The following is a 27,901-nucleotide window of genomic DNA, read 5'->3' on the forward strand; positions in this document are numbered from 1 at the left end:
TGTTTTTATTATATAAAACTAATACTTTTTCCTAGGCGGTGATGGTATGAAGTTACCGCAAGAGAAAAGTACATATTTTTTAAATTTATTTTCTTGTCTTATTTTATTTTCTAGGTTTTGAATTTTTGTCACAATTCAAAATATTGTAATATAGTAAAAAATTAAATAATAATAAATCAAAGCTCTGTTGCCATCCTTATCATAAAAAAAATGAAATGATTAGAAATTTTCATTAAATAAAAAATTTTGCTGTACAGTTCTATAGTATTTCTCCGGATGCTTTCTTTTTTAATCTTTCGTTCCACCTTTCTAATCCCGTTTCCAATTTAATTTTTATGTTTTACAGGTTTCCTCGTTTTAAAAACAAGTCAAAAACTTTGTAAGTGGCTGAAACGCTAAACGCGAAGCAAATAACCAAGAAAAAAATACAATATGTCAAAAGTGAGCAGATTCTTCTCCCTAGTCTGTGGTTAAATAAAATTGAAATATTTCTCTGTGGTAGCTGCTGCAATTTTGTTTGTTCGTAAATTTTATCTCATTAGCCATTAACTTATAATGCCGTTTAATGAATAAAATTCACGTTAAATGAAACTACAACATGTCCGCTAACGAGCAACCTGAACTCTTGTTCTTCGACACCTTTTCTCATGATACAAGTGAAGTATGTTATAAAACCTCAACACGTCATGATTTTGGTGAATTATTCCTTTATTTACCACTGTGTTGCTATTCCAGGAGCTAAATTTGGATCTAGTCCAGTTCCCAAAGTCGGTTTATGTGCGTGAAATCCGTATAATACCGTTGGGGGCTCGCGTAGAAGGTGATTTCCCGGGCGGTGTTCGTCTAGGAGCCACGAATCCGACTAAATTCCACATTGACTTCTTCGTGAACGACCTGAGCAAACCGGGTGCGTCGACTTTCGAGGCGCTGGGCAGCCTGGATTATTGTCAGAATGGCCAGATCCACATGGAGTGTGGAAGTGGGCTTGAACAATCGAGGATTCCCACTGATGGGCTTGTGCTCAGAGGTTAGATTATTATACAGTAATTTTTTTGTATGAACTTTATATTCATTCTCAACCTATCATGCACTATAGACCCATAAACAACCAACATGAGACTTCTCTCTTATTTATTTTTATATAGATTAACTAACATCATTCCTTTACCCATCATTCCTTTACCATTAATCTATGTGAAAATTAATGAACTGAAAATAATATATGGCATGTCAAAACTACTAACTAAAATCTTGTATTTTCAAATTTGAGCTTATTGTCCATTTTTATTATTTAGTGATAGTATTCATTTCAATGACTGAAGAAACAGTGATAGCCTAGTCAGCTTGCTTCTGTACAGTAGCTTGAGTCTTATAGTATAAAAGTAACAGGACTTACTCGCGTAGCATTTTAGTTGGAAGAGGTCCAACTAGTTTCAATCATATTAGTTGGTTTTCATCGGGGGTTGAGTGCAATGTTCACGACCGCATCATGTCTAGCACTGACACAGCTAGACGTGACGCGGCACACACAGCACAGCTTGAGTCTTTTCAAATGCAGTTCAGTTTACTAATTATCAGTTGCTTCAACATTTAAGGTAAATATTGCGATCAAACCTTATTGGTTTTGTTGGTGTAGGTGTAGTTATATTAAAGGACCCAAAATAATGCGTACTTCATCTAGAGTCTCCGTGCAAAATTTCAAATAAAAATGGGTTACTAAAATGTTGATATAAATTTAATGAAATTTTATGTTAGTAAAATTTTATACACAAAATCATAATCCACAGTATCCCATACTTTCTTGCAGCTGCTGCGATACAAATTAATTTTGATACTTCTACCGCCTTCAATACGTCATCATCAGAATAAGGCGACAGCCCTAGTGGCGTTTCTTCATTAAACAATACCTGTAACCAATAGTTGACACTAGTTACGCCCAAGTGTTTGACACCTTAATATACAACTGTCAATTATTGGGTCCCCATGGTAAAACAGTTGTTGACACCCATGTCAAACACTACTCAAACTACCCATAGAAACTTGTCACTAACAGAGTAGTCCAAACTTATGTTCTCTGTCCTTACCAAATGGTCAAAATTAAGTTTTAAAAAATATAAATATATACGAATGCTTGAAGTGTGTCAACTACTAGTAAACATTAAAATTTTGCACCAGTGTTTGACATGCCACTAAAATAAAATGTAAATAATATACATCAATAAACACACACAAAATTAATTGTTTTTACAGTTATCAATAGTTTTAATAATCATTTACCAGTAATTAATAATATTCCGCCTGATAAATTCACTTAAACTATTCAAAGTCTTAACGATTTCTATAACAAGAGCGACGCACGTTACACTCTGATCACCTGCTAACAAAGACTTTCGCCATATTAAAAAAATATTGAATGAATCGATGAAAGCTTTTAAATTCAATTCATAGATGTCGTTACTAGTACATTTAACACGGTTTTGGAGTAATATCAATATTTTGTTTTCTTATTTTTTGAGAAAAAATGCAAAAGTGTCATACATTGGGACAGTGTGACTCAATGGGACATTTACCTTAATGGTGGAAAATTTTTAGTGTACATACGTAGGGTAAAGAAGCATATTTTCAGGTTATAGATGTGTAACCACTCTAAAATGGTTACACATGGCGAGTTTTAGCAACGATGCAAAAGCGTTCTATGTATCGCTACACGCGATTTATAGGAGATCATATCGATGCAAACGCTCGACTGCATCATTACAAACACGTGATTGCATCGATGCAATCGCCTTTAAATCCCACATGTGTCGAGGCAGTCGCACGCTTACATCGCGTTTGCATAAAATCGCGCGCGTGTGTAAAGATTATTACCGACTTCATCGCTGCTAAAAGTCGCCGTGTGTAACGGTTCTATTTCTACTTGCATTTGCATTTTGACTTATGAAGCAGATTTTGGCATTTTAGAGTGCAATTCTAGAATTTTTCGATCTTTGGTATTGTATTATTTGTAAGAACAAAGTGTCTCTATTAAATTATTAATTCTGTATTTATAGGTTGGTATACAACTATAACCCTGGCTGTCTACGGTAATTTGACTCAAGTCATTCCTGAAACTACCATTGGAACCAACCCTCCTCCTGTCGCCCAGAGACCAGCTATTACTAGGGAAGTACCACCTCCACAAAACAATGTTTCACAAGGCGACTGGAATCAAGAGACCTCCAATCCGATACCTTCATACACAGGCAATGTTGCTGCAACTAATCCTGATGCTTATGGTTCCACTTATCCAGAAAACTATGATAATCAACTGTATAGGACTGATTACTACAACAATGAACCTCCTAAAGACCCAAGAACATACCATCATATTGAGGACAATGAATGGGAGAAACGCGATCTTAGCTGTGAAAGAGAAGGAGGGTTGCGACATAGTCCTCGATCTATTGAGTTGGAAAGGGATAGAGATAGAAGAGATGGCAGAAGTCGCCGACGTTCTCTTGAGAGAGGACGCAGCCGCGAATCATCTAGACATCGCGATAGGAGTCGGGAATTGGAAAGGATGGAAAGATTACATTCCAGATCCAGAAGCCGTGATAGAGATTACATCGTGAAAGGAGAATATCGTCCCATTAGTCGATCTAGATCTCGTAGCCTTGACAGGCGACTGTCCAGTGACCGAGATTGGGACCGTGGCTCCTATAAAAAGGATGATTATCGCCGTCACCGCGAAGTTTCATACGATCGTTCACGTGGAGGATCCTATGAACGAAGGTCTCCATATGACAAACGCGCTCCATCGTATGAACGTAAAATGTCTTACGAAAAACGCGGGCCGTCCTTCGAACGCCGGGACCCCTCGTACGAACGTCGTGCGCCTTCTTTTGATAAACAAACTCCATATGACAGAAAGAGACACTCACCATACAATCGTATTAGAACTTCGAGCTACGGCAGCAGATCTCCAAGTCGTGATGATCCTAGAAAAAGACCTAGGACTCCACCCGGCGAAAGCAGTCGGAGACCGTTATCACCTAGGGAAGGAGAGACGTCAAGTCCAATTCATTCTGTGCGTTCTGAAGAGGGACCTGAATTTGACAGGAGTGGAAAACAAATTCCTAGAGTGGATTTCTATCATCAGAGTTATAGGCACAAAAGTTCCACTATTAGAAGTCCTTCTCAAGAAGTTGAGAATCCTCCTTTTGTTGAACCTCAGCATTCCAGTTTAGTCACAGTTCAAATTGTCGACAACGTGACTACTCCAAAAGAAATTGAATCACCTAACCATAACCTTGAAGAAGACAGATCAATGGATGCAGAGCAATTTGAACCAATACTTTCTGATGAGGACATATGTGACGATCTCGAAACTTCTTACATGGAAGTCGATTATGACTTAAATGAATATTGTGGCGTAGAAGACATTATCAAGTATTTCAACCCATATAAATCTGAATGGATTAAATACGAACACATGAACAAAGTACAGTTATTAGCAGAAGGAAAAACTGAAGGTGTTAAACATGTTTTAAATGCAACTTTTGATGAACTTTGCGAGGCAAGTCCAGATTTGTCCAAAATTTCTGAAATGGCAAAAGCATCAAACAAAAGAGACCAGAAAATCTCAGTTGGGACGTTTACTGAATTAGATAACGCTGCTAAGGAAGACTGGGTACATCAATGTGAACAACTCTGGATATCCTTGACAAATGTGTGCAATACTACAGATATTATTCTAAGGGTTTTTCAAAATCACGAGGACACCGATAACGACTTCTACGAAATTTATGAGTTACTTGTGACATATTGTAAAATTGGGCTTAATTTTGAAAACGCGCTGGCGCAGCAACAACCTACTTACAAAATAAGGCACATGAAATGCGGTATTCGTCTTGCGGAAGCGTTAATGTCTCATAAGCACAATGGGCAAGTTATGAAAATTTTACTCAATGCAGGTATAGACATGTCAATGTTGCTCCTAGAAATGTATTCGAAGGAATACATGGCTTTGAGTATTCGTTTAATGATATTGAAGGCGCTCAATGCTTGCCTATCGTCTAAAGAATCTATGGACCACTTTATGAAAGAAACAATATTTCCAAAATTCAATAAAAAAGAAAGTGACAACAATAGAAAACCCATGAATGGCTATCAAGCGTTAATTTCTATAATGCAGACAAATCCATTGGCGAGGATCAAGTTTTCAATCAGTGCTTTGATTAAGAAATTGAACATTTACGAACTGTTAGGAAAACTTTATGATTTGTTGTTGAAATTCAACAAGAAAGCAGCTGAAAGCACTCAGACCGACGACGCTGAGCTGACTGAAGGCGATATAGATTTTATTGTAGATGCTTTTGCTGAAATTTTGTACATGTATCGATCACAATGTTTCCACCTGTCACAACCAAAGCGTTTCCTACCCGTGTCTGCACAATTTGAAATAAACAAAGAATGCTCAAATAAAATTTTGCTAGAATTTTTCAATATCCACCACACATTACAAGTGTGCCTTTACTTGTTGACTTGTCCAACAACTTGCAATAATTTGGTTGTAATCAGTCCCATCCATGATTTAATATATGAGCTAGTTAATTCTCATAACGGTCTCAATTTTCTCTACCAGAACATGGAGATGAGTGAGATTCTCTTCAAAACTTTAGTATCACCAGATGGCCAACAAAATGAAGAATTTCTTTATCCTCACGATTTAAGTAGCTACACAGATCTTCAAATACTTGGTCTCGAATTGGCACACAAGTTGAAAGCGATGTATTATTTGCAATCTATCAGCGACCTGCAAGCTGGGAAAGGTGATGAAAACGAGCTTATAGATAGATTGCAATCATTGTACTGCTTGAGTTTTGGAAGCATCGGAAAAACAACTGTCCCTGATGTAATTGTCATGGGTGATAACGCCGATTGTCTTATGGAGGTATTTGAGAACAGTTTAAAAACTAAAAGTAAAGGAGAATCTCCAATAAAACAAAAATCCCCTGCTAAAGGGTATGCGATCGAGTTAATAGTCTCAGCAGTACGATTTGCTGCTAATGTTCCATTTCTAAAAAAATATGGTCCAAGACTTATAACTGTGTCTAAAGAACACGATCGTTTTGAACCTAGTGTATCCAGTGTCTTACAAGAGGTAATTCCATATTTGAAACCTCTGGAAAAAACGAGTCTAATATCTGGAGAGGATATGGCTGAATGCGTAGAAATTTTAAAATTAAGTCTGGAACATGCCCCAGATTTACCTGGAGAACTCATGACCTGCCTCAGAATCCTACGTCATTACTGCATCTCAGATTACGAGACAAACATCGCAATTGGTTGTGAGTCAGCTACTGAAGAATATGTCGAATTAAAATACAAATACAATGTTCTACAGTTATTTTCTTTGGATGGGGTCGCCCATCTAGCTGGCATCCTGGATAAACTAGCGACCCATTTTGATCAACCAAGCATGCATACATCATTCTTTGCTTCAGTAAAAGGACTGCAGCTTACTCAAATCATATTACCATGTTTAAGACTATTGGACGAAATGCTAGCAAGGGTTGTAAGATGTCGTGGACCAAAATTTCGAGATCTAACTGCAGCTCCAGTGTTATTAAAATCTTATGGTATTGCAAAAGCATATCCAGTTGGATCTGTTGGTTCCAGAACTGCGGCGAAGGCGGCTGAAGCTGCAGTAAGAGCTTTGTTAGCGTATGCCCAACCGATAGCAGATGACGCCAATGATGGTGATTCCATACGACGAGGGCCTTGGACGTCTCTTTGCTCTGAAGTGATTTCTTATACTATGACTGCTCCGTATACATTCGTCCCTGGTCTGCTAGTCTTTTCGGAACTACTACCATTACCTTTGCCGATGCAAACAAAAACTCCGCCAACGGAAAGAGAATTGGCAGATGCATCAAACGAAAGGCGACTATGGTCTGCTCACCTCCACGCTTTGACCAACGATCTAACAGATATGATCCAAGTGATTTGTATGTCAACGTATAGACCCGTTGTGCATATGCTTCGAAGAGTATGTGTACAGATTGCTGATTTGGCGCCTAACACGGCAGCTACGGTGGCAAAAGCCGCTGTTGGAGCTGTTACTAGAGAATTGAAGCTAGGAGAGCCAGCTACTGCAAGCTCAGCAAGAGTTTTGGGATTCTTGGCATGTTTAGTGTCACATGCTCCTGTCAAATGCGCAGTTCTTCATGCAATGAGCGCCGGGGGACCTAGATCTGCTGATGTTCAAACAGCTTTGTGTGGTGTTTTAACTTTAAATAATGCTTCTTCAGAACACGCAGCGGCGCAAGAATTTGCTGCACACGCTTTAGCTGCGTTATGTGATGCTGAAGTTACTTTGACTCCATTGACCGCTTCCAGTGACTTGATTCTCGCAAATTCATTGCCAAATAAAGATACATTAACTCTGCTTCTGGACGCCACAACAGATTGTCTCGAGTCTGTGACAAAAACTTGTGCAGTTGCGTCATCGATACTTCGAGCGTATTTTGTTTTGACAGAACATGAATACGGATTTCAGATATTTAGGAAATTTGTCACAAAAAGAAAAGAATCTTTAGCGAAGTTCTTCAGGTGGGCTTTGGACGGTCCAGGGGAGGATAAAGCTGAATGTTTGAGTTTGTACATAGATCTCATTAGAATCTTAAAGATGGAAGAAGGTGAAGGACTTGTTGGAAGAAAATCCACTTTATCTATCAACGAGATGGCTGATATGGTGGGTTACTCGTTCGATACTGACCACCCGGTTTTGACTTTGGATAAGAGTTTAAAGGTATGTTCTCAATATTCGTTATAAGTATTCTTATTAAAAAAAAACATTACATTTAGATCATTAGAGATCAGCGTCTATCACTACTAGCACAGTATACATTAAATAAAAATCAAGTAGATAAATGACATTAATTTTTGTGAGATTTAGGTTCATCTCTATTACTCACTACATCGCAAAATTGTTTTATATTCCAGGATCGAAACGCAGACGAAGATGCAGTGGCCAACGCAACATTCCTCGTTACTCACCTCCAAAAACTCAAGGCTCCGAAGCTCGATGATCCTCAAACACCTCCAATGGATGCTACAGAGGCACCAGTGCTGACTCCTGAGACCCTGGTCGCTCAGTTCGCCGCGCGGACCGTGTATGCGATAGGGGAGGCCAACGACGAGAGGCTCACGTCCAGTTACTGGCTCAATGTGCCCAGTGCGAGTGGAGAAGATGACGTTAATGATAGCGAATTGGTGAGCTAGTTTTTGGTAATTTTTGAGTTAATACGTGAGGCGCACTTATAAGTTTCCGGAATGAATAAAAAGAATAGTATAAATGGTCAGAAATGAATTTATTGTTTCTCAAAATATTCTCCGTTAACGTTAATGCACTTTTTCATACAAATGAACCAATTTTAAAAACATTTATGCCACTCCGTGACAATCTTTGAAACATATTTTTCATACTCTTCGACAGCCTCTTCAGGTGATGAAAATCGTTGACCGCGTAACTGTTTCTTAATGTTTGGAAATAAATAAAAGTCACAAGGTGCCAGGTCGGGACTGTCAGGTCAACGTTGTTCACCTTCAAAAATTCATTTGTCTGTCTGGTCGTGTGAGAACGGGCAGTATCGTGGTGCAAGATGATACGGCTATTTTTACACAGTTTGTCAATAACTTCCGGCAAACAAATGGTCATGTACCAATCACTATTCACGGTACAACGATTCTCCAAAGCAACAGTAGCCACGTGTCCAGTTTTATTAAAAAATAAAGCAATCATCCGCTTAGAGGCACTTCACACGCGCGCCACTTTGGTTGGTTTCCACTCATCTCGAAAGACCTATACGCTCGATTGCTGCTTTATTTTGAGATCGTAACTATAAATCCATGTTTCGTCACCTGTTATTGTATCCGACACCTAATTTGACCCCCCTTCGTTGAATCTGGTGAGCATGGCATTGCACCAAGTGACGTGATCTGTTTTTTAAGCCTCAGTCAAATTGTGTGTGATCCACCGAGAGCACAGCTTTTTCACACCCAAATGTTTGTGTAGTATTGATTGTATGACTGATGCCTATGCCTAAAGATGCCCGAATCTCGTGGTATGTCACATGCCTATCTCTTTTGTTCATACGGCGCACAGCATCGCTGTTTTTGTTGTTCACAGCAGTGGACGGGGCGACTATCACGAAATTCATGAGGTTCACACGACCGCGTTTGAATTCTGCAAATCAGATATAAATAGTCGCCTTGCATGGTGCTTCATCGCCAAAAGCAGTTTGAAGCTGAGCGAAGCTCCGCTGAGCTATTAAATTTTACTTGAAGTCGTAGAAAATCATACTACGAAAATTTTCACGAGTTCAATCCATGGTGATGTACACAACCAATTTCTAAAATGATGCCACAATGTAAAAACAAATGACAGTCAGATGAAACCAATTGTATTCTATAGCCAAAGAGTTCCATTTTGAAATGTTATAACAACTTTTAAATATTGTTTATGTAAGTGGCCAGTTTCTGAAAGTTATAGTGCGCCCTATGTACTTGTTTTTATTGAGGGACTATGTCAGTTTTTGGTGAAAGATGAAGTTGTGTTCAGTAGATACTTCTTTTTAAGTATCTGTGTACATACACATATTTCACGCTCTTTTCCCACCGGTTTAGGCAGAGATGACTGCCTTTCACTTGCTACAGCCCCGTTACGCATTTTTCTCCTCATCAACACGCATCGACGCCTGCGCAATCGGTTCTTAGCAACATGTTCTCACTTAGCACTCACACTCGCCTGATAATTATTTTTTGTTAAATGTTTTAAGTTATGTTTGCTGTTTTCATTTCACGCCTCTACATGCCCGTCCCCCCTAGGCGTCCTTTTTTGTACCTTCGTCATTACATTTTCTTTCACGATAATTTTTCACGCTGCTATCCAGTGTATATTTTGTCATAGAGTTGCGCACTTGTAAGGGGTTTTCCAATAAGGATGTAAGAATTTTGTATTTCAATAAAACACAGAATAATTGAGGTATCGAGCTATAATTTATTCCAGGTGCAGGACACATGTTATATTTACGAATGGAATTCAATCTCTTTCGTGTGACAACCGCGAGTACACACAGTCGGCCAAATAATCGATCTACTGAAGAGGAAGTTCGAGAATCGTGTGACCTCGCGAAACGGTCCGGTCAAAAAGGGACGCCATTCGTGCGATTTAACGCCGTTGGGTGACTTTTTACGGGGGTACGTTGAGTCGTCGGTTTGTCCCAACAAGCCAACAATGTTAAATGAGCTCAGGAGGAATATCACACGCGAAATTGCCAACGTTTCGGCGGATACGTGAGGAAGAGTGGTGAAAAATTGATTGCGCTGCAAACGTGCTCGCGGTGGTCATATGAACGTGATCGAGTTCCATTCTTAAATGTGACATGTGCACTGCACATAAATTTCAGCTCGAGACTTCAATGATTAGAACATTGTTACGTCCTCGTTGAAAGCAGCTTAAAGCGTGACTCGTGTTCGGCTGATCGAAGCGCCCGTCGCAGGTGCCGTGCGACATCATGGAGGTGGCGAACCTGTTCCTGTGCGGCGGCGGCGAGGCGCTGTGCGGCGCCGTGCGGCGGCTGGCCGGCTGCCGCGACGCGCGGCTCGACGCGCTGCCCTGCGCGCCGGGCGACGACAAGCGGCCCACCGGTTCGGTCCTTGTACTCAACGTATCCTCCTACGTCGCCGTCTGCCCTATGCCGGCCGACTATTTGTTTTACTGAAAGCGACGCCTATCGCTAACGTGAAGGAAGACATTGTGATGAACGTCGGGGAAAGGCCAGCCCTGCGGCCTAAACCTCCCAGAGGGGCTAACAGTCGCGCTGTGCAGTGGCGCTGAGCCGCGTGCGTCTGCTGGGCGAGGGCGCGTCGGGCGGCGCCGACGCCTTCCGCTCCCGCCCGCCCAACACGTCGCGGCCGCCGTCGCTGCACGTGGACGACTTCACGGCGCTGCACCAGCCCTACGCCGCGCCCCCCGCCAGGTGGGTCCCGCCGCTTCTCGCTGTTCTACGGACGGCGAGCGATCGCCGACCCCTACAGACCTCGCAATTTCGGCCCAATGATAAAACTAAAAGTATGTGAAGTCGAGGCATATCTCACGGACGTCGTTGATACCACATTTTCATTGTTGTTATAAGTATTGCTTATCGTTTTAATGCCGTAACTTATTATAAATTTTACTTATCCCCTTTAATTTTTTCCTACTGCACACGCCGCGTGTCACCTTTCAGCCATTTTGCTGTAAAAGTCAAATAATCTTTGTTTCATAAGTAAGCAATTACACTTGGAATCGTCATACCAATTAAACTCAGTAGAGCTCATTCGTAAAACAGATGCGCCCGAGAAGAACGAACTAGAAACTCTAGGGGTTACTCTTTGTGAATATACATTTGAACACATTTATGACTATAAAGTTTTTGTTCCACCATAGTTTTAAGCCTCGTGAATGGCAAATTTTGAATATCAATCGGAATCTTATTATAGAAGCGCATATATTGCCCCTTAAATAAAAATTAGCATTTTTCTTACATAAATAACATTTTCATAAATGTACTGTGACGTTAGAATTAGAATATTAATCTCTCTAAATTTATCTCTCAAAGACACTCTGGGGCCCAGATTGTAAATTGCCCTAACTGCACGTTTCTGCAGGACAAATATACTATTAATATCAGTGGCATTGCCCCAAAGCAAAACGCCGTATGTCATTAAACTGTGAAAATAGCTGAAGTAAACCATAGATTGGTTTCGACGTCTGAAAGTTTTCGTATTTTTTAATCGCGTACACTGCAGAGCTGAGCCGTTTTACATCTATCAAACACTTAGTCGGAGTACACTTGTGTTGAGTCGAGTTTCGGAAATATTTAGGTTCCAATTTTGGTGATAATACCATTAGTAGGCGTGGCGAGTCGGATCGCGCTTTGCGGGAATCTTGGAGAGTACCGTTCCCGCAAATAACATACGGTGGTAGGCAGGGGCGGACGACCCGAGTGTGGCTAACCGAACCTAACGTGTCCCTCGCAATCGCAGAGGCGCGCGGCGCGGCGCAGGCGCCGAGCGCGGCCGCTTCCCCGCCGCGCCGCTGCACGGCCACTACCGGCAGATGTAAGTATCCCCACGGACCATTCCCGCACCGCAACTAATGTATCAAGATTATTGTAAAACTGGAGTCAATTCCTAGTACAACACTACGAGATTAATTATAATGTCATCAGATTTGATCAAACGAATAATAGCATTATTTTTCCTTGAGCCTTATCTTTGTTGACGTTTTCTTCGTGAAATGTTTGCAGGCGCGGTCGCGGCGCGTGGGAGGGTGCCCAGCACTTCGCACATTTCCCTCCCGCTTCGCATTACCTTATGGGTCAGTTGAAAATCACTTCCTTTTCCTCTCTTTATTAACTATAATACACATATATTTAGTATGATTAGTATGATATATATATATCATACTAATCATATTTATTTATATATATATATATATATATATATATATATATATATAGTTTTGCGTAATAATGAATATAATAGAAAATGAAACTATTTTTCCGAATTTAAATCGTGTATATTTGTTTTTTTCAAACAGACCGACGTTTCGGGCTCTTTACAGTCAAGCGTGACCATGGGACCTGTAAAGGCCCGAAACGTCGGTTTCTTTGAAAAAACAAATATACGCGATTTCAATCTGGAAAAATAGTTTCATTTCCTACGTGTAACAATCGCGAAAGTCTAAGAACTCTATAAATGAATGTAATGTTCTTTTGTGTCGAAATATGGCCTGACCATTTATTATACAAAAATCTTAAAATTAATGCAATGAATCCATGCAGGTTGAATAAATTATTTAATGGTTACCTCAACAACAAATCGTGGCAAGAGAAACAGAAGATTAGATGGCAAATAACTACTAAAACAAACGAAACTAAAAGAAATTATCATGGTGGTACATTTGTGACTAAAATTTGACCTCGTACATTGTGTATTAAGGGCGTAAATAAAAAATTACCAAAGAGAACTTGTTAGATACCCAAAGCCGAAGGTTGAGGGCTTTAAGAACTTGAGTGTTTTTTTTTCAAAACAGATTGCTAGTTATTTTTCCATACAACTCGAACTAAAATGTCATGAAAAGCACAGACGCATGCAGCCACAATGTATTGAATTAAAATGAATAATTTCCAAATTCCAAAATACTGTACAATTTGAGTTCACAAAGTAAATTTAGTAAAATAAATTGCAAATGCTTAGTTTTTATATACTTCAACTTTATGCGAAATATAAATTTTTCGAGAACTTTTTTCTCAATCGTGACGTAAAAAATCCATTGGGCGATAACGTAATGATAAAGCCCGCGGGCATAATTTCGGACATTACGGTCGACTTTGCCTGCATGACACTATTTACGAGCACGCGTGATGAATATAATCTCAGCACAAGGTACTAAAAAACCGACCTCAAAAATTCGTGGAATTACATCTATTTGCCAAGTTTTATTGAAATCGGTTTTCGGAAAGTGCGCGAAACTGGATTCATCCCCTAGTTTGCCACCCTTAGGGGCGGAATATTTTCTTCAAGTTTAAATGGGACCAATACTGAGGCGGGTGCCTCTTGCCAACAAAAAAGTATCATCTTAATCAATTCACAAATGCCATGAGTTATCGCGTAACATACATCCAAAAAAAATACAGGAATTGAGAACCTCCTCCTTTTTAACCGACTTCAAAAAAAAGGAGGAGGTTCTCAATTCGTCTGTATGTTTTTTTTGTATGTATGATGCGCGATAACTCCGCCATTTGTGAACCGATTTTGATGATTTTTGTTGGAAAGAGGGTACCTCAGAAGTGGTCCCATTTAAATTTGAAGAAAATATTCCACCTCTAAGGGTGGTAAACTAGGGCATGACTTTTGAGGTCGGTTTTTTTAACCGGAGGTTAGGTTATTTGAAGTCGGTTCAAATGAAGGCTATTCCGGGATGAAGGCTGGCGAACACCCGCGAGAGGGTGCAGAGCGCCAATAAGGGTTGCTGGTCGTTGCAGGTGCCATGGGCTGGGGCGGCGCGCGCATGCAGCGCGGCCCGAGGCACCGCACTTTCCTGCGGTAGGCCGCCAGCAGCTGTCCTGCGGCCGCGGCGCCGACGGAACATAATATTCTATCTGTGCGAGCTATCGAAATAAATGTGTTTCATAAGTATTTAACCTTGTTTGTGGAATTCCCTGGTATTCATCGGCTTTGTTGTCAAATGGAAGCGTCAAAATCTGCAGAAAAGTGACCTGCTTGTCGACATACGTTTACCTGCATACGTTTCGTGGAGCGCTTTGCTTCCTCGTGATACCGCCCTGCTATCAAACCAAGTGGCGCTTATCGCGTGATGAGCTTTAATATTCCAACTGCAGGCCGAAAACTCTCGTGTCACAATTTTGTATATTTGTGGAGCCAAACTTAGTACAGACTTCTTTGACTTTTATACTTGGAAAAAACAAATGGCTAACTTAAAAGATAATAATACAAAAAAATTATAACCACAATTTTAACACGAATTTATCCAAAATTACACTGAAAATTAAGAAAACAAAATTTATTGTTTATTCCTTCAGTATTCCTTTTTGTTTGTGACAATAACATCGCACCACTCATGTAAGAAAGGCATAACTGAAGTTACGTTAAAAATGTTTGTTGCTCCATTAGATCATACTCTATAAACATTTAAAATAAACATTTTTGACGAAACTTCATTTATGCCATTCTTCCATGAGGGGTGCGATATATATAGTCCACTACATTACAATACATATTATGTAACTTAACCAACAACCTATTTACCTAAAGCTACAATATAGGCCCGTTAGGCATTTTTTAGACAAATGCGTATCACCGTTGGCCACATCGTTGCTTATCATCAGGTGACATTGTGAACAGGCGTCCATATTCAATATAAAAAAATAATCCTTCCTAAATAAGCTTGGTGTACTAGATGCGTACCTGGCAAGCCGTCAGCCGTACCCACTATATATTCGTACGTATTTGAGTATCGCCCGTTGTACTTACACGGAAAAAGGAGAAAGAAAACGACCTCAGAAAATTTAGAAACAAATCAACTTTATTATCAAGATGAATAAGATCAAATCATAATATAAGCTTACGAAACAGATATGCAACCGCGAAGATCACAGTGTCTCAACTTAAACTTTTACACCTTACGGCAAACTATACAACGCGATGCGACAATGCGACGATACATACATCGATATATCATACAATATATATATATCAAATAAAACTATCGGTTAACTAAACGAATAACGATGTAAAATTTACAAGTTAATATTAATACTCCACCGAGAATTTCCCATTGATTGTCTTTATCATTACACGGTAAAACATCTCACTAGCGTTATATTTACAAGGCCGGGGGCCGCAGTCTGTTCGGTACAAAACTATCACTCGCGACATGGCACGGGGGGGCCTCGAGGCCCCAGGCCGGGGGCCTCAGGCCGCAGGGCGGGCGCACTAGTCGCCAGGGTGCTCCGGACACGATCGGTTCACCTCGAACCATTGGTCTATACATCTGAAATTTAAAGAAACGGTAGCATTAATATAACATGTTCACAGCAAACAATACAGCGTCCAACAAAGTCCTTGCCACATTGCGTAGTAGTCTTAGTTTTATACATACATACACACCACCACGCCTGTTTCCCACTAGGGTAGGCAGAGACTATGGGTCTCAATCTGCCACACTCGTGACGTACCCCTTTCGTTCGTTTAATCTTGGCACTTTAGACCTGATTATGTCTGGTTCAAATATCTTCCCCTCATTATTGTACTAACATCTATCCTTTCGTTATCATCAATCTGTTGAAGCATTGCTTTTCTAGTCACTATATTATTCATATTATTTACAGTTACAACTGACATTAAACGCTATTCTAGAAAAATCTCCAATGCGATTAACCAGAAAACACAAATGTCGATTTCTCACCATCCACATGAATGACACCCAAGCCAATTTGTATACTTTTGTATACTATTGAATCTCCCTAGGAACACTGACCACTCTAAGGTATCCTACGATCTAGGCCAGCGCGATTTCAAGCCATCGACCCAGTTGCATAGCTTATCAGCTGTGAGGCAGGTTACGGGCTGACTTGTGACAGCGCCCTTAGCGCATGCACTTGACGCTCTTGACTGAGCTTGTGTGCACAGTTGCGATAAGACTATGTTGGGGAACTTTCAAGGCGTTATTTGTTACAACTGAGGCGAGCAAAAAAATTGCGTGAACTCGTAAAGGATCGTACTAAGTGAAAATGTAAGCGCACATACCGCACCCCTAATAATAGAGTGGTGAAATTCGAACGGCAATTATTGACAAACTGGCAAAAAACTACGTTAACGTGGCATTGCCAGCCATTTGGCCATATGTGACAAAATTCTATTTGATATGAAAAACTATATATTTCTTAATAGTGTTTCACCAGTTACCCAAAGAATTTACTTTCCCAATTCTCACTTTATTAATAAGGGTGCGTTATAGCGTTTGCACTATTTGTTTGTATGCAACAGTATATACTGACCCCTTGTGGTAGATGCAGAGGCAAGGCAGGCGCGCGATGGTGTCGCCCGCGCTCAGCTCCTCCAGGCAGATCACGCACTCGCCCTTCGAATCCGACAACACGTCCTCTGCAATTGCACAAGCGACAACGTTAGCGGGGCTGTATTGATTAACTGTTAACAGTATGCGGAGGTTATTTTTGCTTTGCCAATTACTTCATGTAATAGACAAAGCACCGAAGTACTTTAAAAAGTCTAACGAATAATATAGGAAATGCGTACAACAAAACATGAACTACTCTGCCGCTGCTGGCTAGGTTTTCCAAAAGCTACAATTCGGAGTTATTCAAGGATGAATAAGCATTAGCTAATGAGATCTCTTGTTCACCTATTTTACGTTTAAAAAAAAACGTGGGGAAAAAACCTCGCACGGTAAAAGAAATATATCACTAAGAATAGGCTGGAAGGGTTATTGATGCAAATTTCAAAAATTCAAATTCAAATACTTACCATTGTAGGATAGCCTGGGCCTGGTGAGACACATGACGAGGTGGCACTCGATATCGTCCGGCAGCACGAACTTGCTGCATACTGGACATTTTATACCTGGAACAACAATTACAATACAAATTATTAACAGGTTTATTATTATAAATACGAACTCTTCGCTCAGTTATAAATATTTAAAAGTTGTTTACAACATTTCAAAATGGAACTCTTTGGCTATAGAATACAATTTGTTTCATCTGACTGTCATTTGTTTTTACATTGTGGCATCATTTTAGAAATTGGTTGTGTACATCACCATGGATTGAACTCGTGAAAATTTTCGTAGTATGATTTTCTACGACTTCAAGTATAATTTAACAGCTCAGCGGAGCTTCGCTCAGCTTCAAACCGCTTTTGGCGATGAAGCACCATGCAAGGCGACTATTTATAGCTGGTTTGCAGAATTCAAACGCGGTCGTGTGAATCTCAGTGACGAATTTCGTGATGGTCGCCCCGTCCACTGCTGTGAACAACAAAAACATCGATGTTGTGCGCCGTATGATCAAAACAGACAGACATGTGACATACCATGAGATTCGGGCATTTTTAGGCATAGGCATCAGTCAAATACAATCAATACTACACAAACATTCGGGTATGAAAAAGCTGTGCTCTCGGTGGATCCCACACAATGTGACTGAGGCTCAAAAAACGGATCGCGTCACTTGGTGCAATGCCATGCTCACCAGATTCAACGAATGGGCGTCAAATTAGGTGTGGGATATAGTAACAAGTGACGAAACATGGATTTGTAGTTACGATCCCAAAACAAAGCAACAATCGAGCGTATGGGTCACGTGGCTACTGTTGATTTGGACAATCGTTGTACCGTGAATAGTGATTGGTACACGACCATTTGTTTGCCGGAAGTTAATAATAATAATAATAATAATAAATAACGCACACACTCAACATAGCCCCGCACTAGGGAAACCCTGTGTCGCGGGTGCCATGGACACACACACAGACAACCACAAATTACACCCAAACTCACGAGAGAAATAATTGTAGGCCATACAACTATTTTTCCCGGCCCGGGAATCGAACCTGGGACCTCTGCGTGGCAGTCCGGCATGGTAACCGTTCGGCCACGGAGGCAGTTATATATATTATAAGTTATTGACAAACTCCGTAAAAATAACCGTTAACGCCGTATCTTGCACCACGATAATACCAGTTCTCATACGGCCAGACAGACAAATGAATTTTTTAAGGTGTATAACGTTGACCTTACGAGCCATCCCGTGTACAGTCCCGACCTGGCACCTTGTAACTTTTATTTATTTCCATAAATTAAGCACCAGTTACGCGGTCAACGATTTTCATCACCTGAAGAGGCTGTCGAAGAGTGTGAAAAATATGTTTTAGAGATTGTCGCGGAGGAGTGGCATAAATGTTTTCAAAATTGGTTCATTCGTATGAAAAAGTGCATTAACGCTAACTTGTTCATTCCGGAAACTTACAGTGCGTAATTATTATTATTATTAATAACACGTATTTAATAAATGCGACACAATAAAAACAGCGAATTGCTGGAGGGACAAGGAAAAAGGCGGCGGGTACACACATTTTTCGAACCAATCCTATACGACTATTGTTAATTGGCCAACAAAGTTGAATATTTAATAAATTGAAGATAAATTATTGTTCCTATTCAGCTACCCTGATATAACTAATGTTTCATCTTCCAACAAGAAATGGAAATAGAAGGCAGTGTGTGATCTCACGTTGATGCTTATTGTAATTATGTCCACGTAGTACTAAAAACACGTATACTTTTCGCTAATGGTAAAGGAAAACATCGTAATGTATCCTGCAAGTCGAAGAAGGCTCCCAACTCTTGAAAAACGTGTGAAATTGCGAACCCGTGTAAGGAGACCAATAGGCGGTAAGTGTGATTTGTTTCTCAGAATTAATTGTCCATATGTACGTACCGTTACCGTCAGTCTACAGACTGAACCCGGCGATACAGCCCGGGGCGGGTTGATGTCGGCGGCCTTATTTCTAATCTAATCTTATGACATGATTCTAAAAACAAGGCCACCGACACCATCCCGCCCGGGTAGGCCGGGTTTGATCTGTACACCCCTTCAGGTGTTTTTCTTTAAAATAAACGTTATTGTCCTATTTAATTAAAAAATATCGATTTATCTTAAGAAACCACACAGTTTTCGACAAATAATCCATTTAATTTGACGATAGGTAATAATAGTAAAAAAGCTAGGCAGTATTCGAAAAATGCGCCTTATGTTATGACAATCGACGCGTTATGAGAAACGACGTCATGAATATCAATTTTATGACAAGCAATAGGTCCCTCACAAAATATTAACTTTGAGTTTGTCCATCAGAGCTGAACAATTCATGACACTACACAGTCCCGTCACGTACCTTATGCCTTCACAGCACCTTTTAAAAACCTCTGTTTGCACACGCATGTCATTGTCAAACGAGCCTTATATTGCATGGTAATAAGGTTTCTTGTTAACTTGTTAATGTGTTAGTGACCTTCACTGTCTGTCCCTGGTAAGTGATTTATTGTTTATTTGTCAATTGAATTACCATAACGTTATTAATATAATTTTTATTCCATTGGGCCAGAACATACCGATTGCAAAGTAAAGAAAGTAAAAGGAACACAATGTGTGAAGTCTGAATGATAGATGATATAGAATATATTATAGGCAAGCTGAAAATGAAGCGTGCTACGCATAGAAAAGGTTCTAAGTACATTTTGTTAGGAACCAGGTCAGTAGACTGTCAATTCTATATCCTAACTGTCCGTAGGTATCGTGTATTAGGTAGCAGAACGCTGTGTACTTGTTGGTGCTATGTAAACACCATAGGTTGAGATTCTCAGGACATTAAAAGAACTAAGTGTATTAAATTAAAACACTTGTTATAGGACCTTGGAGACCGTCTCTAAATGTTATGTACATATTTTCGTATACGTACATTAACGTAATTGAACCTCTGGTGGTTTTACCACGCACTTAAATTCTTGTAAACTGAAACTACTGAATAAGTTACCAGTCAAATTATACACAAGTAACGAGCGCATTTATGACAGAAAACTAGAAATTACCCTTTTAATAACCATAGTTGCCATGCAATTTTCCTTCCTACAAAAAACAGCTTGACAACTATGTAAATGGCTTGAACTGCAGTAGCGCACGCGCACGCACAAGGCAACCAATAACCCGTGCAAAACATGTTCGCCCGCTAACACGCAAATGAACTGTCTACTAACGATTAGTTTGTTTCACTTCACATAGTTAAGTACCGTCAATTGTACACCCCACATCGCCCATTTATTGCCGTAATATGCTGGTCTCCTAATCCCGAAGATCGGCAGCATTTTTCTATGTTTTGGAAGAATACACTAGAATAAAATTTTACCAGTTTTTTGAGTTTCCCTAACCACGTCCAAGTAAAACAAGTGACCAAGGGAAAGCAATAATGGTCTTGTACTGGAAATAATAATTGCCCATGATTTGGTCGAAGTCACATTTCCGTGACATTGTCACCGAAAGGTTTTTGTCCTAGAGTTTTTGTTATGATTGTTGAATTTTTCGTCTCTTTTTTTTTATGAACATAAATTTTAAGACCTTTTTATTCATAACTTTCACACATACAACACTAAATAGATTACTAAATAGAATATTTTTAATTTTGTTGTTGATTCACCGTATCGTACTGCCCCAAAGGTGATAGCTGAAAACCAGTGCTTTGCTTTTTTGCAAAAATGGCTTGCTGCAGCATACACAAGTTAGGTACTGTTATCTCAATAGCTAGGTATAAAATGTTTGCTATGTTCATTCATATTTATTTAAAGTATTGTTTTTCTTTAAGTTTCTTGTTTTCACTGTCAATTTAAATGTCCGTTTTGAGTCTGTTTTTGTCTTATAATAATTTTTTATAAATAAAGTTTTGTAATAATTTCATATGCTTGTGGGAAGACTTACACGTTGCTCAAACAGCCGCAACCAGAGGCACCAGCAGTCAATTTATATTTTACCCACTACGCCTTGCAACTTTATCATATACAATGTAGGTACGTTCTATTTTACCCGATATTTAAGGTTGGATAATATTATGTAGAGCGAGGAGCTATAATATGAAAGAAGGCCGCTTCTCTTCAAAAGCATCTAGATAACCCTCGTGAGCTGATTCTATAGTCCTTTGCAACGACATCCGCTAAAAACGGTCATAATATATAGGTGTGTAATTTAAAGAATTACTCACAAATTGTGAATCATGTTTTCCGAAATAATGCATATAATATTATTAAGTCCTAGTACATATTTCCTGCATAACAAAGTTACGAAGCGGTATACGAACATCGAAAGGAAGGAAAACTTACATTAGTACGATGATACTGTATGATTATGCAAATTGATGCTAACGCACATGTGTTGCAAAAGATCCCGTATTTACATGTAACGTCAATTTATGTCAATGTCCTAGCGGAGTTTGGCTACTTAAATGTCATGCAGATGAATGATAAACCTTCAAGAGATGTAACAATCAATTTCTTAACTATATACCAACAAAATTAAAGCAAAGTTTCATAGAAGATATCCTTAAGCATTTTATATATATATACTCACATATACATATATACTCTTCAGTCACTTGATGTTATTATATATAACATCAAGTGGCGGGAAGAACAAGTCGTGCGCCTGATGGTAAGTTACACGCCTGTCCATAACAGATACTGTGCCATTCGGAGCTTTGAATTGCAAAGATCTGAGGGGCACTGCCACTGCGCCCGTCACCCTGAGACATAAGTTGACAAGTCCCAAGTACCTGTAATTTCTCCGGCACCCTTACCCAACACAAACCGGAACACAATAATGCTTGGTGCCAAAAATAGGTAAATTTCTAAAAGGCACGCTGGAATAATTTACTTATCTTCCAGACACAGCCTGTCAGCCGAAAAAGCAAGTCATCTGTTTAAAAGTATAAGTTTGATAAAATTTCAAAACGATTAAGCTTCATTATTTTGTTAATAAATGTCACAAAATCTTTGAAATAATATTATTTTACAATAGTAAAGAAAATAGAAAGCTTTTTCATGTAGATAGATTCAGTAAGGATGTACATTTATCACTTTTTTTAAAATACATAAAAAGTGTTAAGGTAAAAATCAGCATCCGTTGATGTGTAAGTAACCTGCATCAACAACAACTCTGTTATGTATCTACCTAGAAAAGTGAGATATATACAAGTTAATACTGATTACACGGTAGATATCTGGGTGCGGATGTGCGTCAGACCGACCTCGTTGAGGAATAACAATTACCAATATTATGTCGTAGTGTTGAGTGCAGTTAGCGAACATTGGCAGTTATCCCAGTGGAGCGTATAGATAGTAAAACTAACTCGAAGGTATTTGGTTATAAATACGCCGGTATTTACTCCGTTTGTCTATGTAACAAATAATTTTAGAACATTAGGTTTCGCGGGAAGCCATTCTGGTAACTACTTAACTCCAGCTCAGGTTAGAAACCGGTGTTACAAGCATCGGTTTTAGGTAAAGTATGTTTCACACATAGATAACACATGTGGTTATGAGATGCAGGTGAGGTGGTGGTGTAATGATTTGTATCAAATTACAGCAAGAATTCAAAAAAATATACATACATATTTAGACATAGATACATGAAAATTCATATATCCTCAGAAATTCGCACAGGGTTGAGTCCATGTCTAGCTTGACGCTTAACATATGAATTCAAGCCTTTGCTTGCGATAACAACAAACTCGATGCGCTTTTGACTGTACCTAGATCACACATATCTAAATGTCATAATTTGTAGAGTTAATATTGAGGGAGTAACATTTGAATTAGATGTTATTTCTTGTTCTTCTAGTGGTGTCGACAGGCGCCCACATCTCCATCGCGGGAGTATAGGTTCCGGTCAGGTCCCTGAAATCATCATCAGGTCCATGAAATATCTGGGCCTTGTCCTGGACCGGCGATGGAACTTCGGGGAGCATTTCCGGCAACTTGCTCCCCGAATAGTGGGCGCCGCATCGGCGTTGGGTCGGCTCCTGCCCAGTGTCGGGAGGCCGGGAGCCCCATGCAGAAGCCTATACGCCGGGGTGACCCGGAGTATGGCCTTATATGGGCCCCCATTTGGAGTGGGGCCTTATCAGTGGCGACGAAATCGCTGCTGAGGAGGCCTCAGAGGGTGGTCGCCCTGCGAATGTGCAGGGCGTTCATGACGGTGGAATAAGCAGCGCCGTACTCTGACGGGGACAATAGGGCGGGACCTCTCGCTGCCGGGCGTGGTTGCCGCCATGCTCGGTAGCGAGGAGTCCTGGGAGGCGGTGGCCTCCTTTTGCGGAGAAGTTATGTCGCAAAAGGAGGCTGCGGAGAGGGTGCGCGAGGACGCTGCGGACGCGCACCTGTTTCGGCGCAGACGTACGAAGGCAGTTCGCTGCTCGCCTGATCCCCTAGTGAGGCCAGCGGGCTCTGGGCAGGGACTCCGGAGCCTCCACTGCACGGCCTCTCTCGTCTGGGCGGGTCGAAGGACAACTGACGCAAGCCAGGGCTGCCAGACGGCATCGTGGTGAATGTGCACCGACCACACAGCGCCGACTCAACCGGCGCGAGGTAAACTACTATATACTGTATACTTTGCAGAATCCTAATAATTACATATGTCTATTATGTGTTTTTATCGATTTATATCGATATAAACACATATGATATTATTATCATATTTTTCATTAATTTACTAACTAGAGTAATATTTAAGATTTATTTAAAAAATATATTAAAAGCACTTAAAATGTTGTATTTTGGACTGTACTTTTAAATAAGGTAACCAAGGTATTTGAAATTGCGTGTCCAAGTTGATCATCATTACTTAGTTAATAATTAGGTATATTCGATACTTACGTATATTATTCGTTAACCCTTGTCTACTAGCTCACGAAGTCATGGCGCCTCATTATATTGATATAATAAATCTGTATTTTTTATATATACATATATTACTCTGCCGTAAATAAATGAAGAAAACAATAACTGACTTTGTCTCAGACATAAGTTTTTTTACTTACTTCGTTTCATCTTTCGGAAAATGATGATAAACAGCCGTACACAGCACAATTCACGACCATTATAAATAGTAACGAAAAATGATATTTTATATTAACGTACAAGTTTCGTAATGGATAAATGAAAAGTATATTCAAATATCAAAGCCGTCTTCGCGCGAAAACGGCTCGCCGGCAACCTTGTTGTCGTTCAGTCAATGTGACCGGCAATGTGCGGGGCGTGGTGCGGTATCTAAAGCTAGGGAGGGGCGGAGAGTGTCCGTTCTCTTTAGTTTTTGTTCTCTGCCAGAGTTCAATTTATGCCCGGCCCTCTAGAAATCCCACAGGCACTTAAGACTAAATGTCATCACCATGTCCAAAGTGTCAAGCTTGATGTACTCTTGACGGCACTGCTGAATCCTTATCTCAATAGTGAGAAAAAGGGCCTAAGATGGTAGTAAGAAGTAAATTAACACACAAATCACCATTCAATACCGTAGGTAGGACGACCTCCCAGAGAGGATCCTTGAAACCGAGATAACCTGCACGGGGAATGAACTCGCCACCAATCTGCACGCAGGTCACGTCCCGATACAAACGGCTCGAGATAAACAAACTTATGTTGAGTTGTTTTTATGCGTCTGATAGAGGCAAGGGAAATTGCGATTCTATTGTTAGAAGATCTATTTGTTAGAAATTTCTTCGTTTCTGTACATATTGTGACTTAAGCATGAGTGATCGCGTATATGTGTTAAGGCACGTTAATCAAACCCATTTATACGACCTACTGACGGACGGGTCTCCTCTCAGGGTTTAGGCCATAGTTCGCCACTCTGGCCAAAAGCAGGTTGGGGACTTCACATGTTTTCCGAAGCTTGTAAACCTTCGACGTACAAGTTTCATTACGATGCTTTTCTTCACCGAAAAGCCCGTGGTAAATTTAACATTTTTCGCACATGAATTTCGAGAAATTTAGATCCCGGATTGTAATCCACGGTCTCGGCTTGAGATGTCTAACTATTATGCTACCAGAGCTGTTTTTCTGTAAATAATCCTGCATGACATATTGATGGGTTGTCTGAGGTGATTTACGAATAATTTGAAACGTCAATACAAACATAACATGAAGTTACCACAATAAATAATCATACATCAATAGTTTTATAACGACACTCTATTAATAAAGAAATGATGGATTTCTTTCATCGAACTGTGTCCTTGTAACTACCATTATCGCTACGAAACCATTTAATAACAAACACATTACGTGTGTACCTAACATTGTGTACCTGCAGCACTACGTTCATACTATAGGACTGATTGAGGTGGAATCGATTACTATATCAACTACATACCTATTTGGAGAATAATTTTCGAGTTTTAGAATTTACTAACTTCTTTTTGTGTTTAAGGATAGTTGTCGACCTTTTCTTACGTGTTCAACAAGTTATATTATGCCCCTTTTTTAAGTACATATAAATAATAATAATAATAATAATAACGCACACACTCAACATAGCCCCGCACTAGGGAAACCCTGTGTCGCGGGTGCCATGGACACACACATAGACAACCACAAATTACACCCAAACTCACGAGAGAAATAAATGTAGGCCATACAAATATTTCTCCCGGCCCGGGAATCGAACCCGGGGACCTCTGCGTGGCAGTCCGGTATGGTAACCGTTCGGCCACGGAGGCAGTTAAAATGTCATCTCTACAGTGACGAAATAAAGCCTAAAAAGCAGATTCAGGAGATTTTGACATTGCTTCAAAGATACAATACATATAATATTATAGTGTAAAGAAAATTACATAGTGATAGCAGAAAGAAATCTAAGCCCTCGTCTGTTGGTTGTAAGAATTTTACAAAGGAAGACATACCTAATTACGGTAAACTTTTATGATTAACCGTGCGGAATCATGTTGTATAGTTAAGTTTTTCAATGAGCAGATTCATGTCGCATGAAAGCCCGATTATAAATACCTGAAACAGATGAGCGTGAATGGACATGTGAATAGGGTAATGGACCTGCACCTTGATTCAGATTCTTCTGAATTTCGCGTTCAATTGTTTTCACCGTTGAAAGACACGACTAATTTAGTATTATCAAAAAAGTTTGCTATGGAGTAAAATATTGTATTAATGAACACAGTGTACATTTTATAAATTGATGAATGAACAAAACAAATTTTTTGATGTCTTTATACGAAGTCGACTACACGTGAATACCCTGACCGAAATACTTCGTAAAGGCAAAGACCTGTGGCGAGAACAAAACACTACCTACGCGTACACAAATATAGCTGCGCAATTTTAGGACAACCACCTTGCTTTCCATCTATCGTATCTAATACGAATAGTAGATAAAACACAACGACAGACACCACCACAAAACTGCACATCGCTTCAGCCTACAAAGTTTTCAGCTGCATTAATCTCCAGAAACATTTGCCGTAGGTAATGTTCATAATGGCTATTTTATAAGAATCCCGGAAATCAAGTTTCTTTGAATTTAACATATTGTGATGTTGTTTTTCAATATTTTAGCATTTTATTGTATGTATACCTATTGTTGCTTTTGTTCAAGTATGTGTGTTTGTAAATTTGTATAGAGTGTCTTTCATCATTAAGGTTTATGGCAGAACATCAGCCATAATTCTCTGTAGATTTGTTTAAATATTAGGTATTAATTTGTATTTGTTTTATTGTATGCCAAATTAAAGAATTTGATTTTGACCTTATCGCCTCGATTGATATCGGGCTGGCGAACCATGCAAAGCTGCAATCAAACTGGCAGAAGCTGCAGCCCACCTAAGCCCTAATGAAATCCATAATAAAATTAATAATTCATTTATTTCTGGAACAGGTTGCGTTGAAGTTTGACAGTAGCAAATATGTAAATAACATATTAACAGTCAGTCGTGACCAAGGTACGGTTTGTTTGAAAACAATACGCAATTTTAGATCTTATTTCAAAAACAATAGTTTCATTTTCAATGACTAAAAAAAAGGTAAATAAAAATAGACTTAAAACATACAAATCGTTTGGGTAGGACGTTAGCTTTTTGAAGTTAAAACTGAACAGGCAACTTACCAGGCACCTTACACTGTTCCCAAGTCAAGGAAGATGCTTTCGAGACTAGTTGTGGTAGTTTGGGTGACCCACATGCATGCGTGTGATTGTGTAAGGCAACGGTAAATTGTGTTATATAAGGCAGTAAAATTCATATCGACAGAAAATAATATCCAATAGAGACGTTGCCTACTTTAAGGGATTGAAGTTATTCACATGAGAATGTGTCAAAGAAAAAAAAGTTACCACAAATAACACCACAAAAGAAAAGTAATAAATAAGTAAAAAAAAAAAACATAAAAACAAAAACACTTTTAAGATAAATCTTCACAATGAAAATCTAGTACAAAGATACTTTGTGTGGTGCCAGCTGTGGCAACAAAAGAATAACTAATTCGGCATTTGATGAAAAACGTGATACATTCCCAGCACCGAATTTCAGTTCAATTAAAATGTTGACAAGTTAAACTTTTACAAAGCAATGTTCACATTATAATTCGATGAAATTAGTGGTGAATCAGACCTTTGCTACTCCTCAATCGTTGCAGTGAACTATACCTACCACTTCTAGCTAGCCGCCGAAATTCAAATAACGACATACGAAACCTGTTTCGGTTGAACAGATTGAACAATTG

General features: G+C 39.6%; 2 protein-coding genes across 2 annotated transcripts in view; one reads left to right on the forward strand and one right to left on the reverse strand.

Moving 5' to 3' along the window:
- The first annotated feature begins 522 nt into the window (after positions 1-522).
- Positions 523-14,240, forward strand: LOC113236127 (protein virilizer). Its single transcript, XM_026472124.1, has 9 exons — positions 523-661; positions 736-1,027; positions 3,051-7,792; positions 7,987-8,256; positions 10,545-10,692; positions 10,874-11,024; positions 12,073-12,147; positions 12,336-12,406; positions 14,076-14,240. The coding sequence occupies exons 1-9, from the start codon at positions 599-601 to the stop codon at positions 14,138-14,140; spliced, it is 5,877 nt and encodes a 1,958-aa protein (XP_026327909.1). The 5' UTR covers positions 523-598; the 3' UTR covers positions 14,141-14,240.
- An 886-nt stretch (positions 14,241-15,126) lies between these two features.
- The window catches only part of LOC113236100 (E3 ubiquitin-protein ligase ZNRF2), a 166,820-nt gene continuing 154,045 nt past the window's right edge, over positions 15,127-27,901 (reverse strand). The window contains exons 2-4 of the mRNA XM_026472088.1: positions 17,098-17,193; positions 16,611-16,716; positions 15,127-15,604 (exon numbers count right to left, since the gene is read on the reverse strand). Of these exons, the coding sequence (XP_026327873.1) occupies positions 15,547-15,604; positions 16,611-16,716; positions 17,098-17,193 (260 nt within the window). The 3' untranslated portion in view covers positions 15,127-15,546. The remainder of the gene's footprint in view (positions 15,605-16,610; positions 16,717-17,097; positions 17,194-27,901) is intronic.

This window comes from Hyposmocoma kahamanoa, unplaced genomic scaffold (genome assembly GCF_003589595.1).
Source record: "Hyposmocoma kahamanoa isolate Upper Pololo Valley unplaced genomic scaffold, ASM358959v1 89, whole genome shotgun sequence".
In the NCBI taxonomy this organism is placed as follows: Eukaryota; Metazoa; Arthropoda; class Insecta; order Lepidoptera; family Cosmopterigidae; genus Hyposmocoma; species Hyposmocoma kahamanoa.

What these genes read in the sequence shown, in the direction of transcription:
- LOC113236127 (XM_026472124.1), top strand. Translation starts at nt 599, where the DNA reads ATGTCCGCTAACGAGCAACCTGAACTCTTGTTCTTCGACACCTTTTCT. An exon ending in CTTTGGATAAGAGTTTAAAG is followed by an intron (nt 7,793 to 7,986) that starts GTATGTTCTCAA and finishes TTTATATTCCAG; the next exon opens with GATCGAAACGCAGACGAAGA. An exon ending in TACGCCGCGCCCCCCGCCAG is followed by an intron (nt 11,025 to 12,072) that starts GTGGGTCCCGCC and finishes TCGCAATCGCAG; the next exon opens with AGGCGCGCGGCGCGGCGCAG.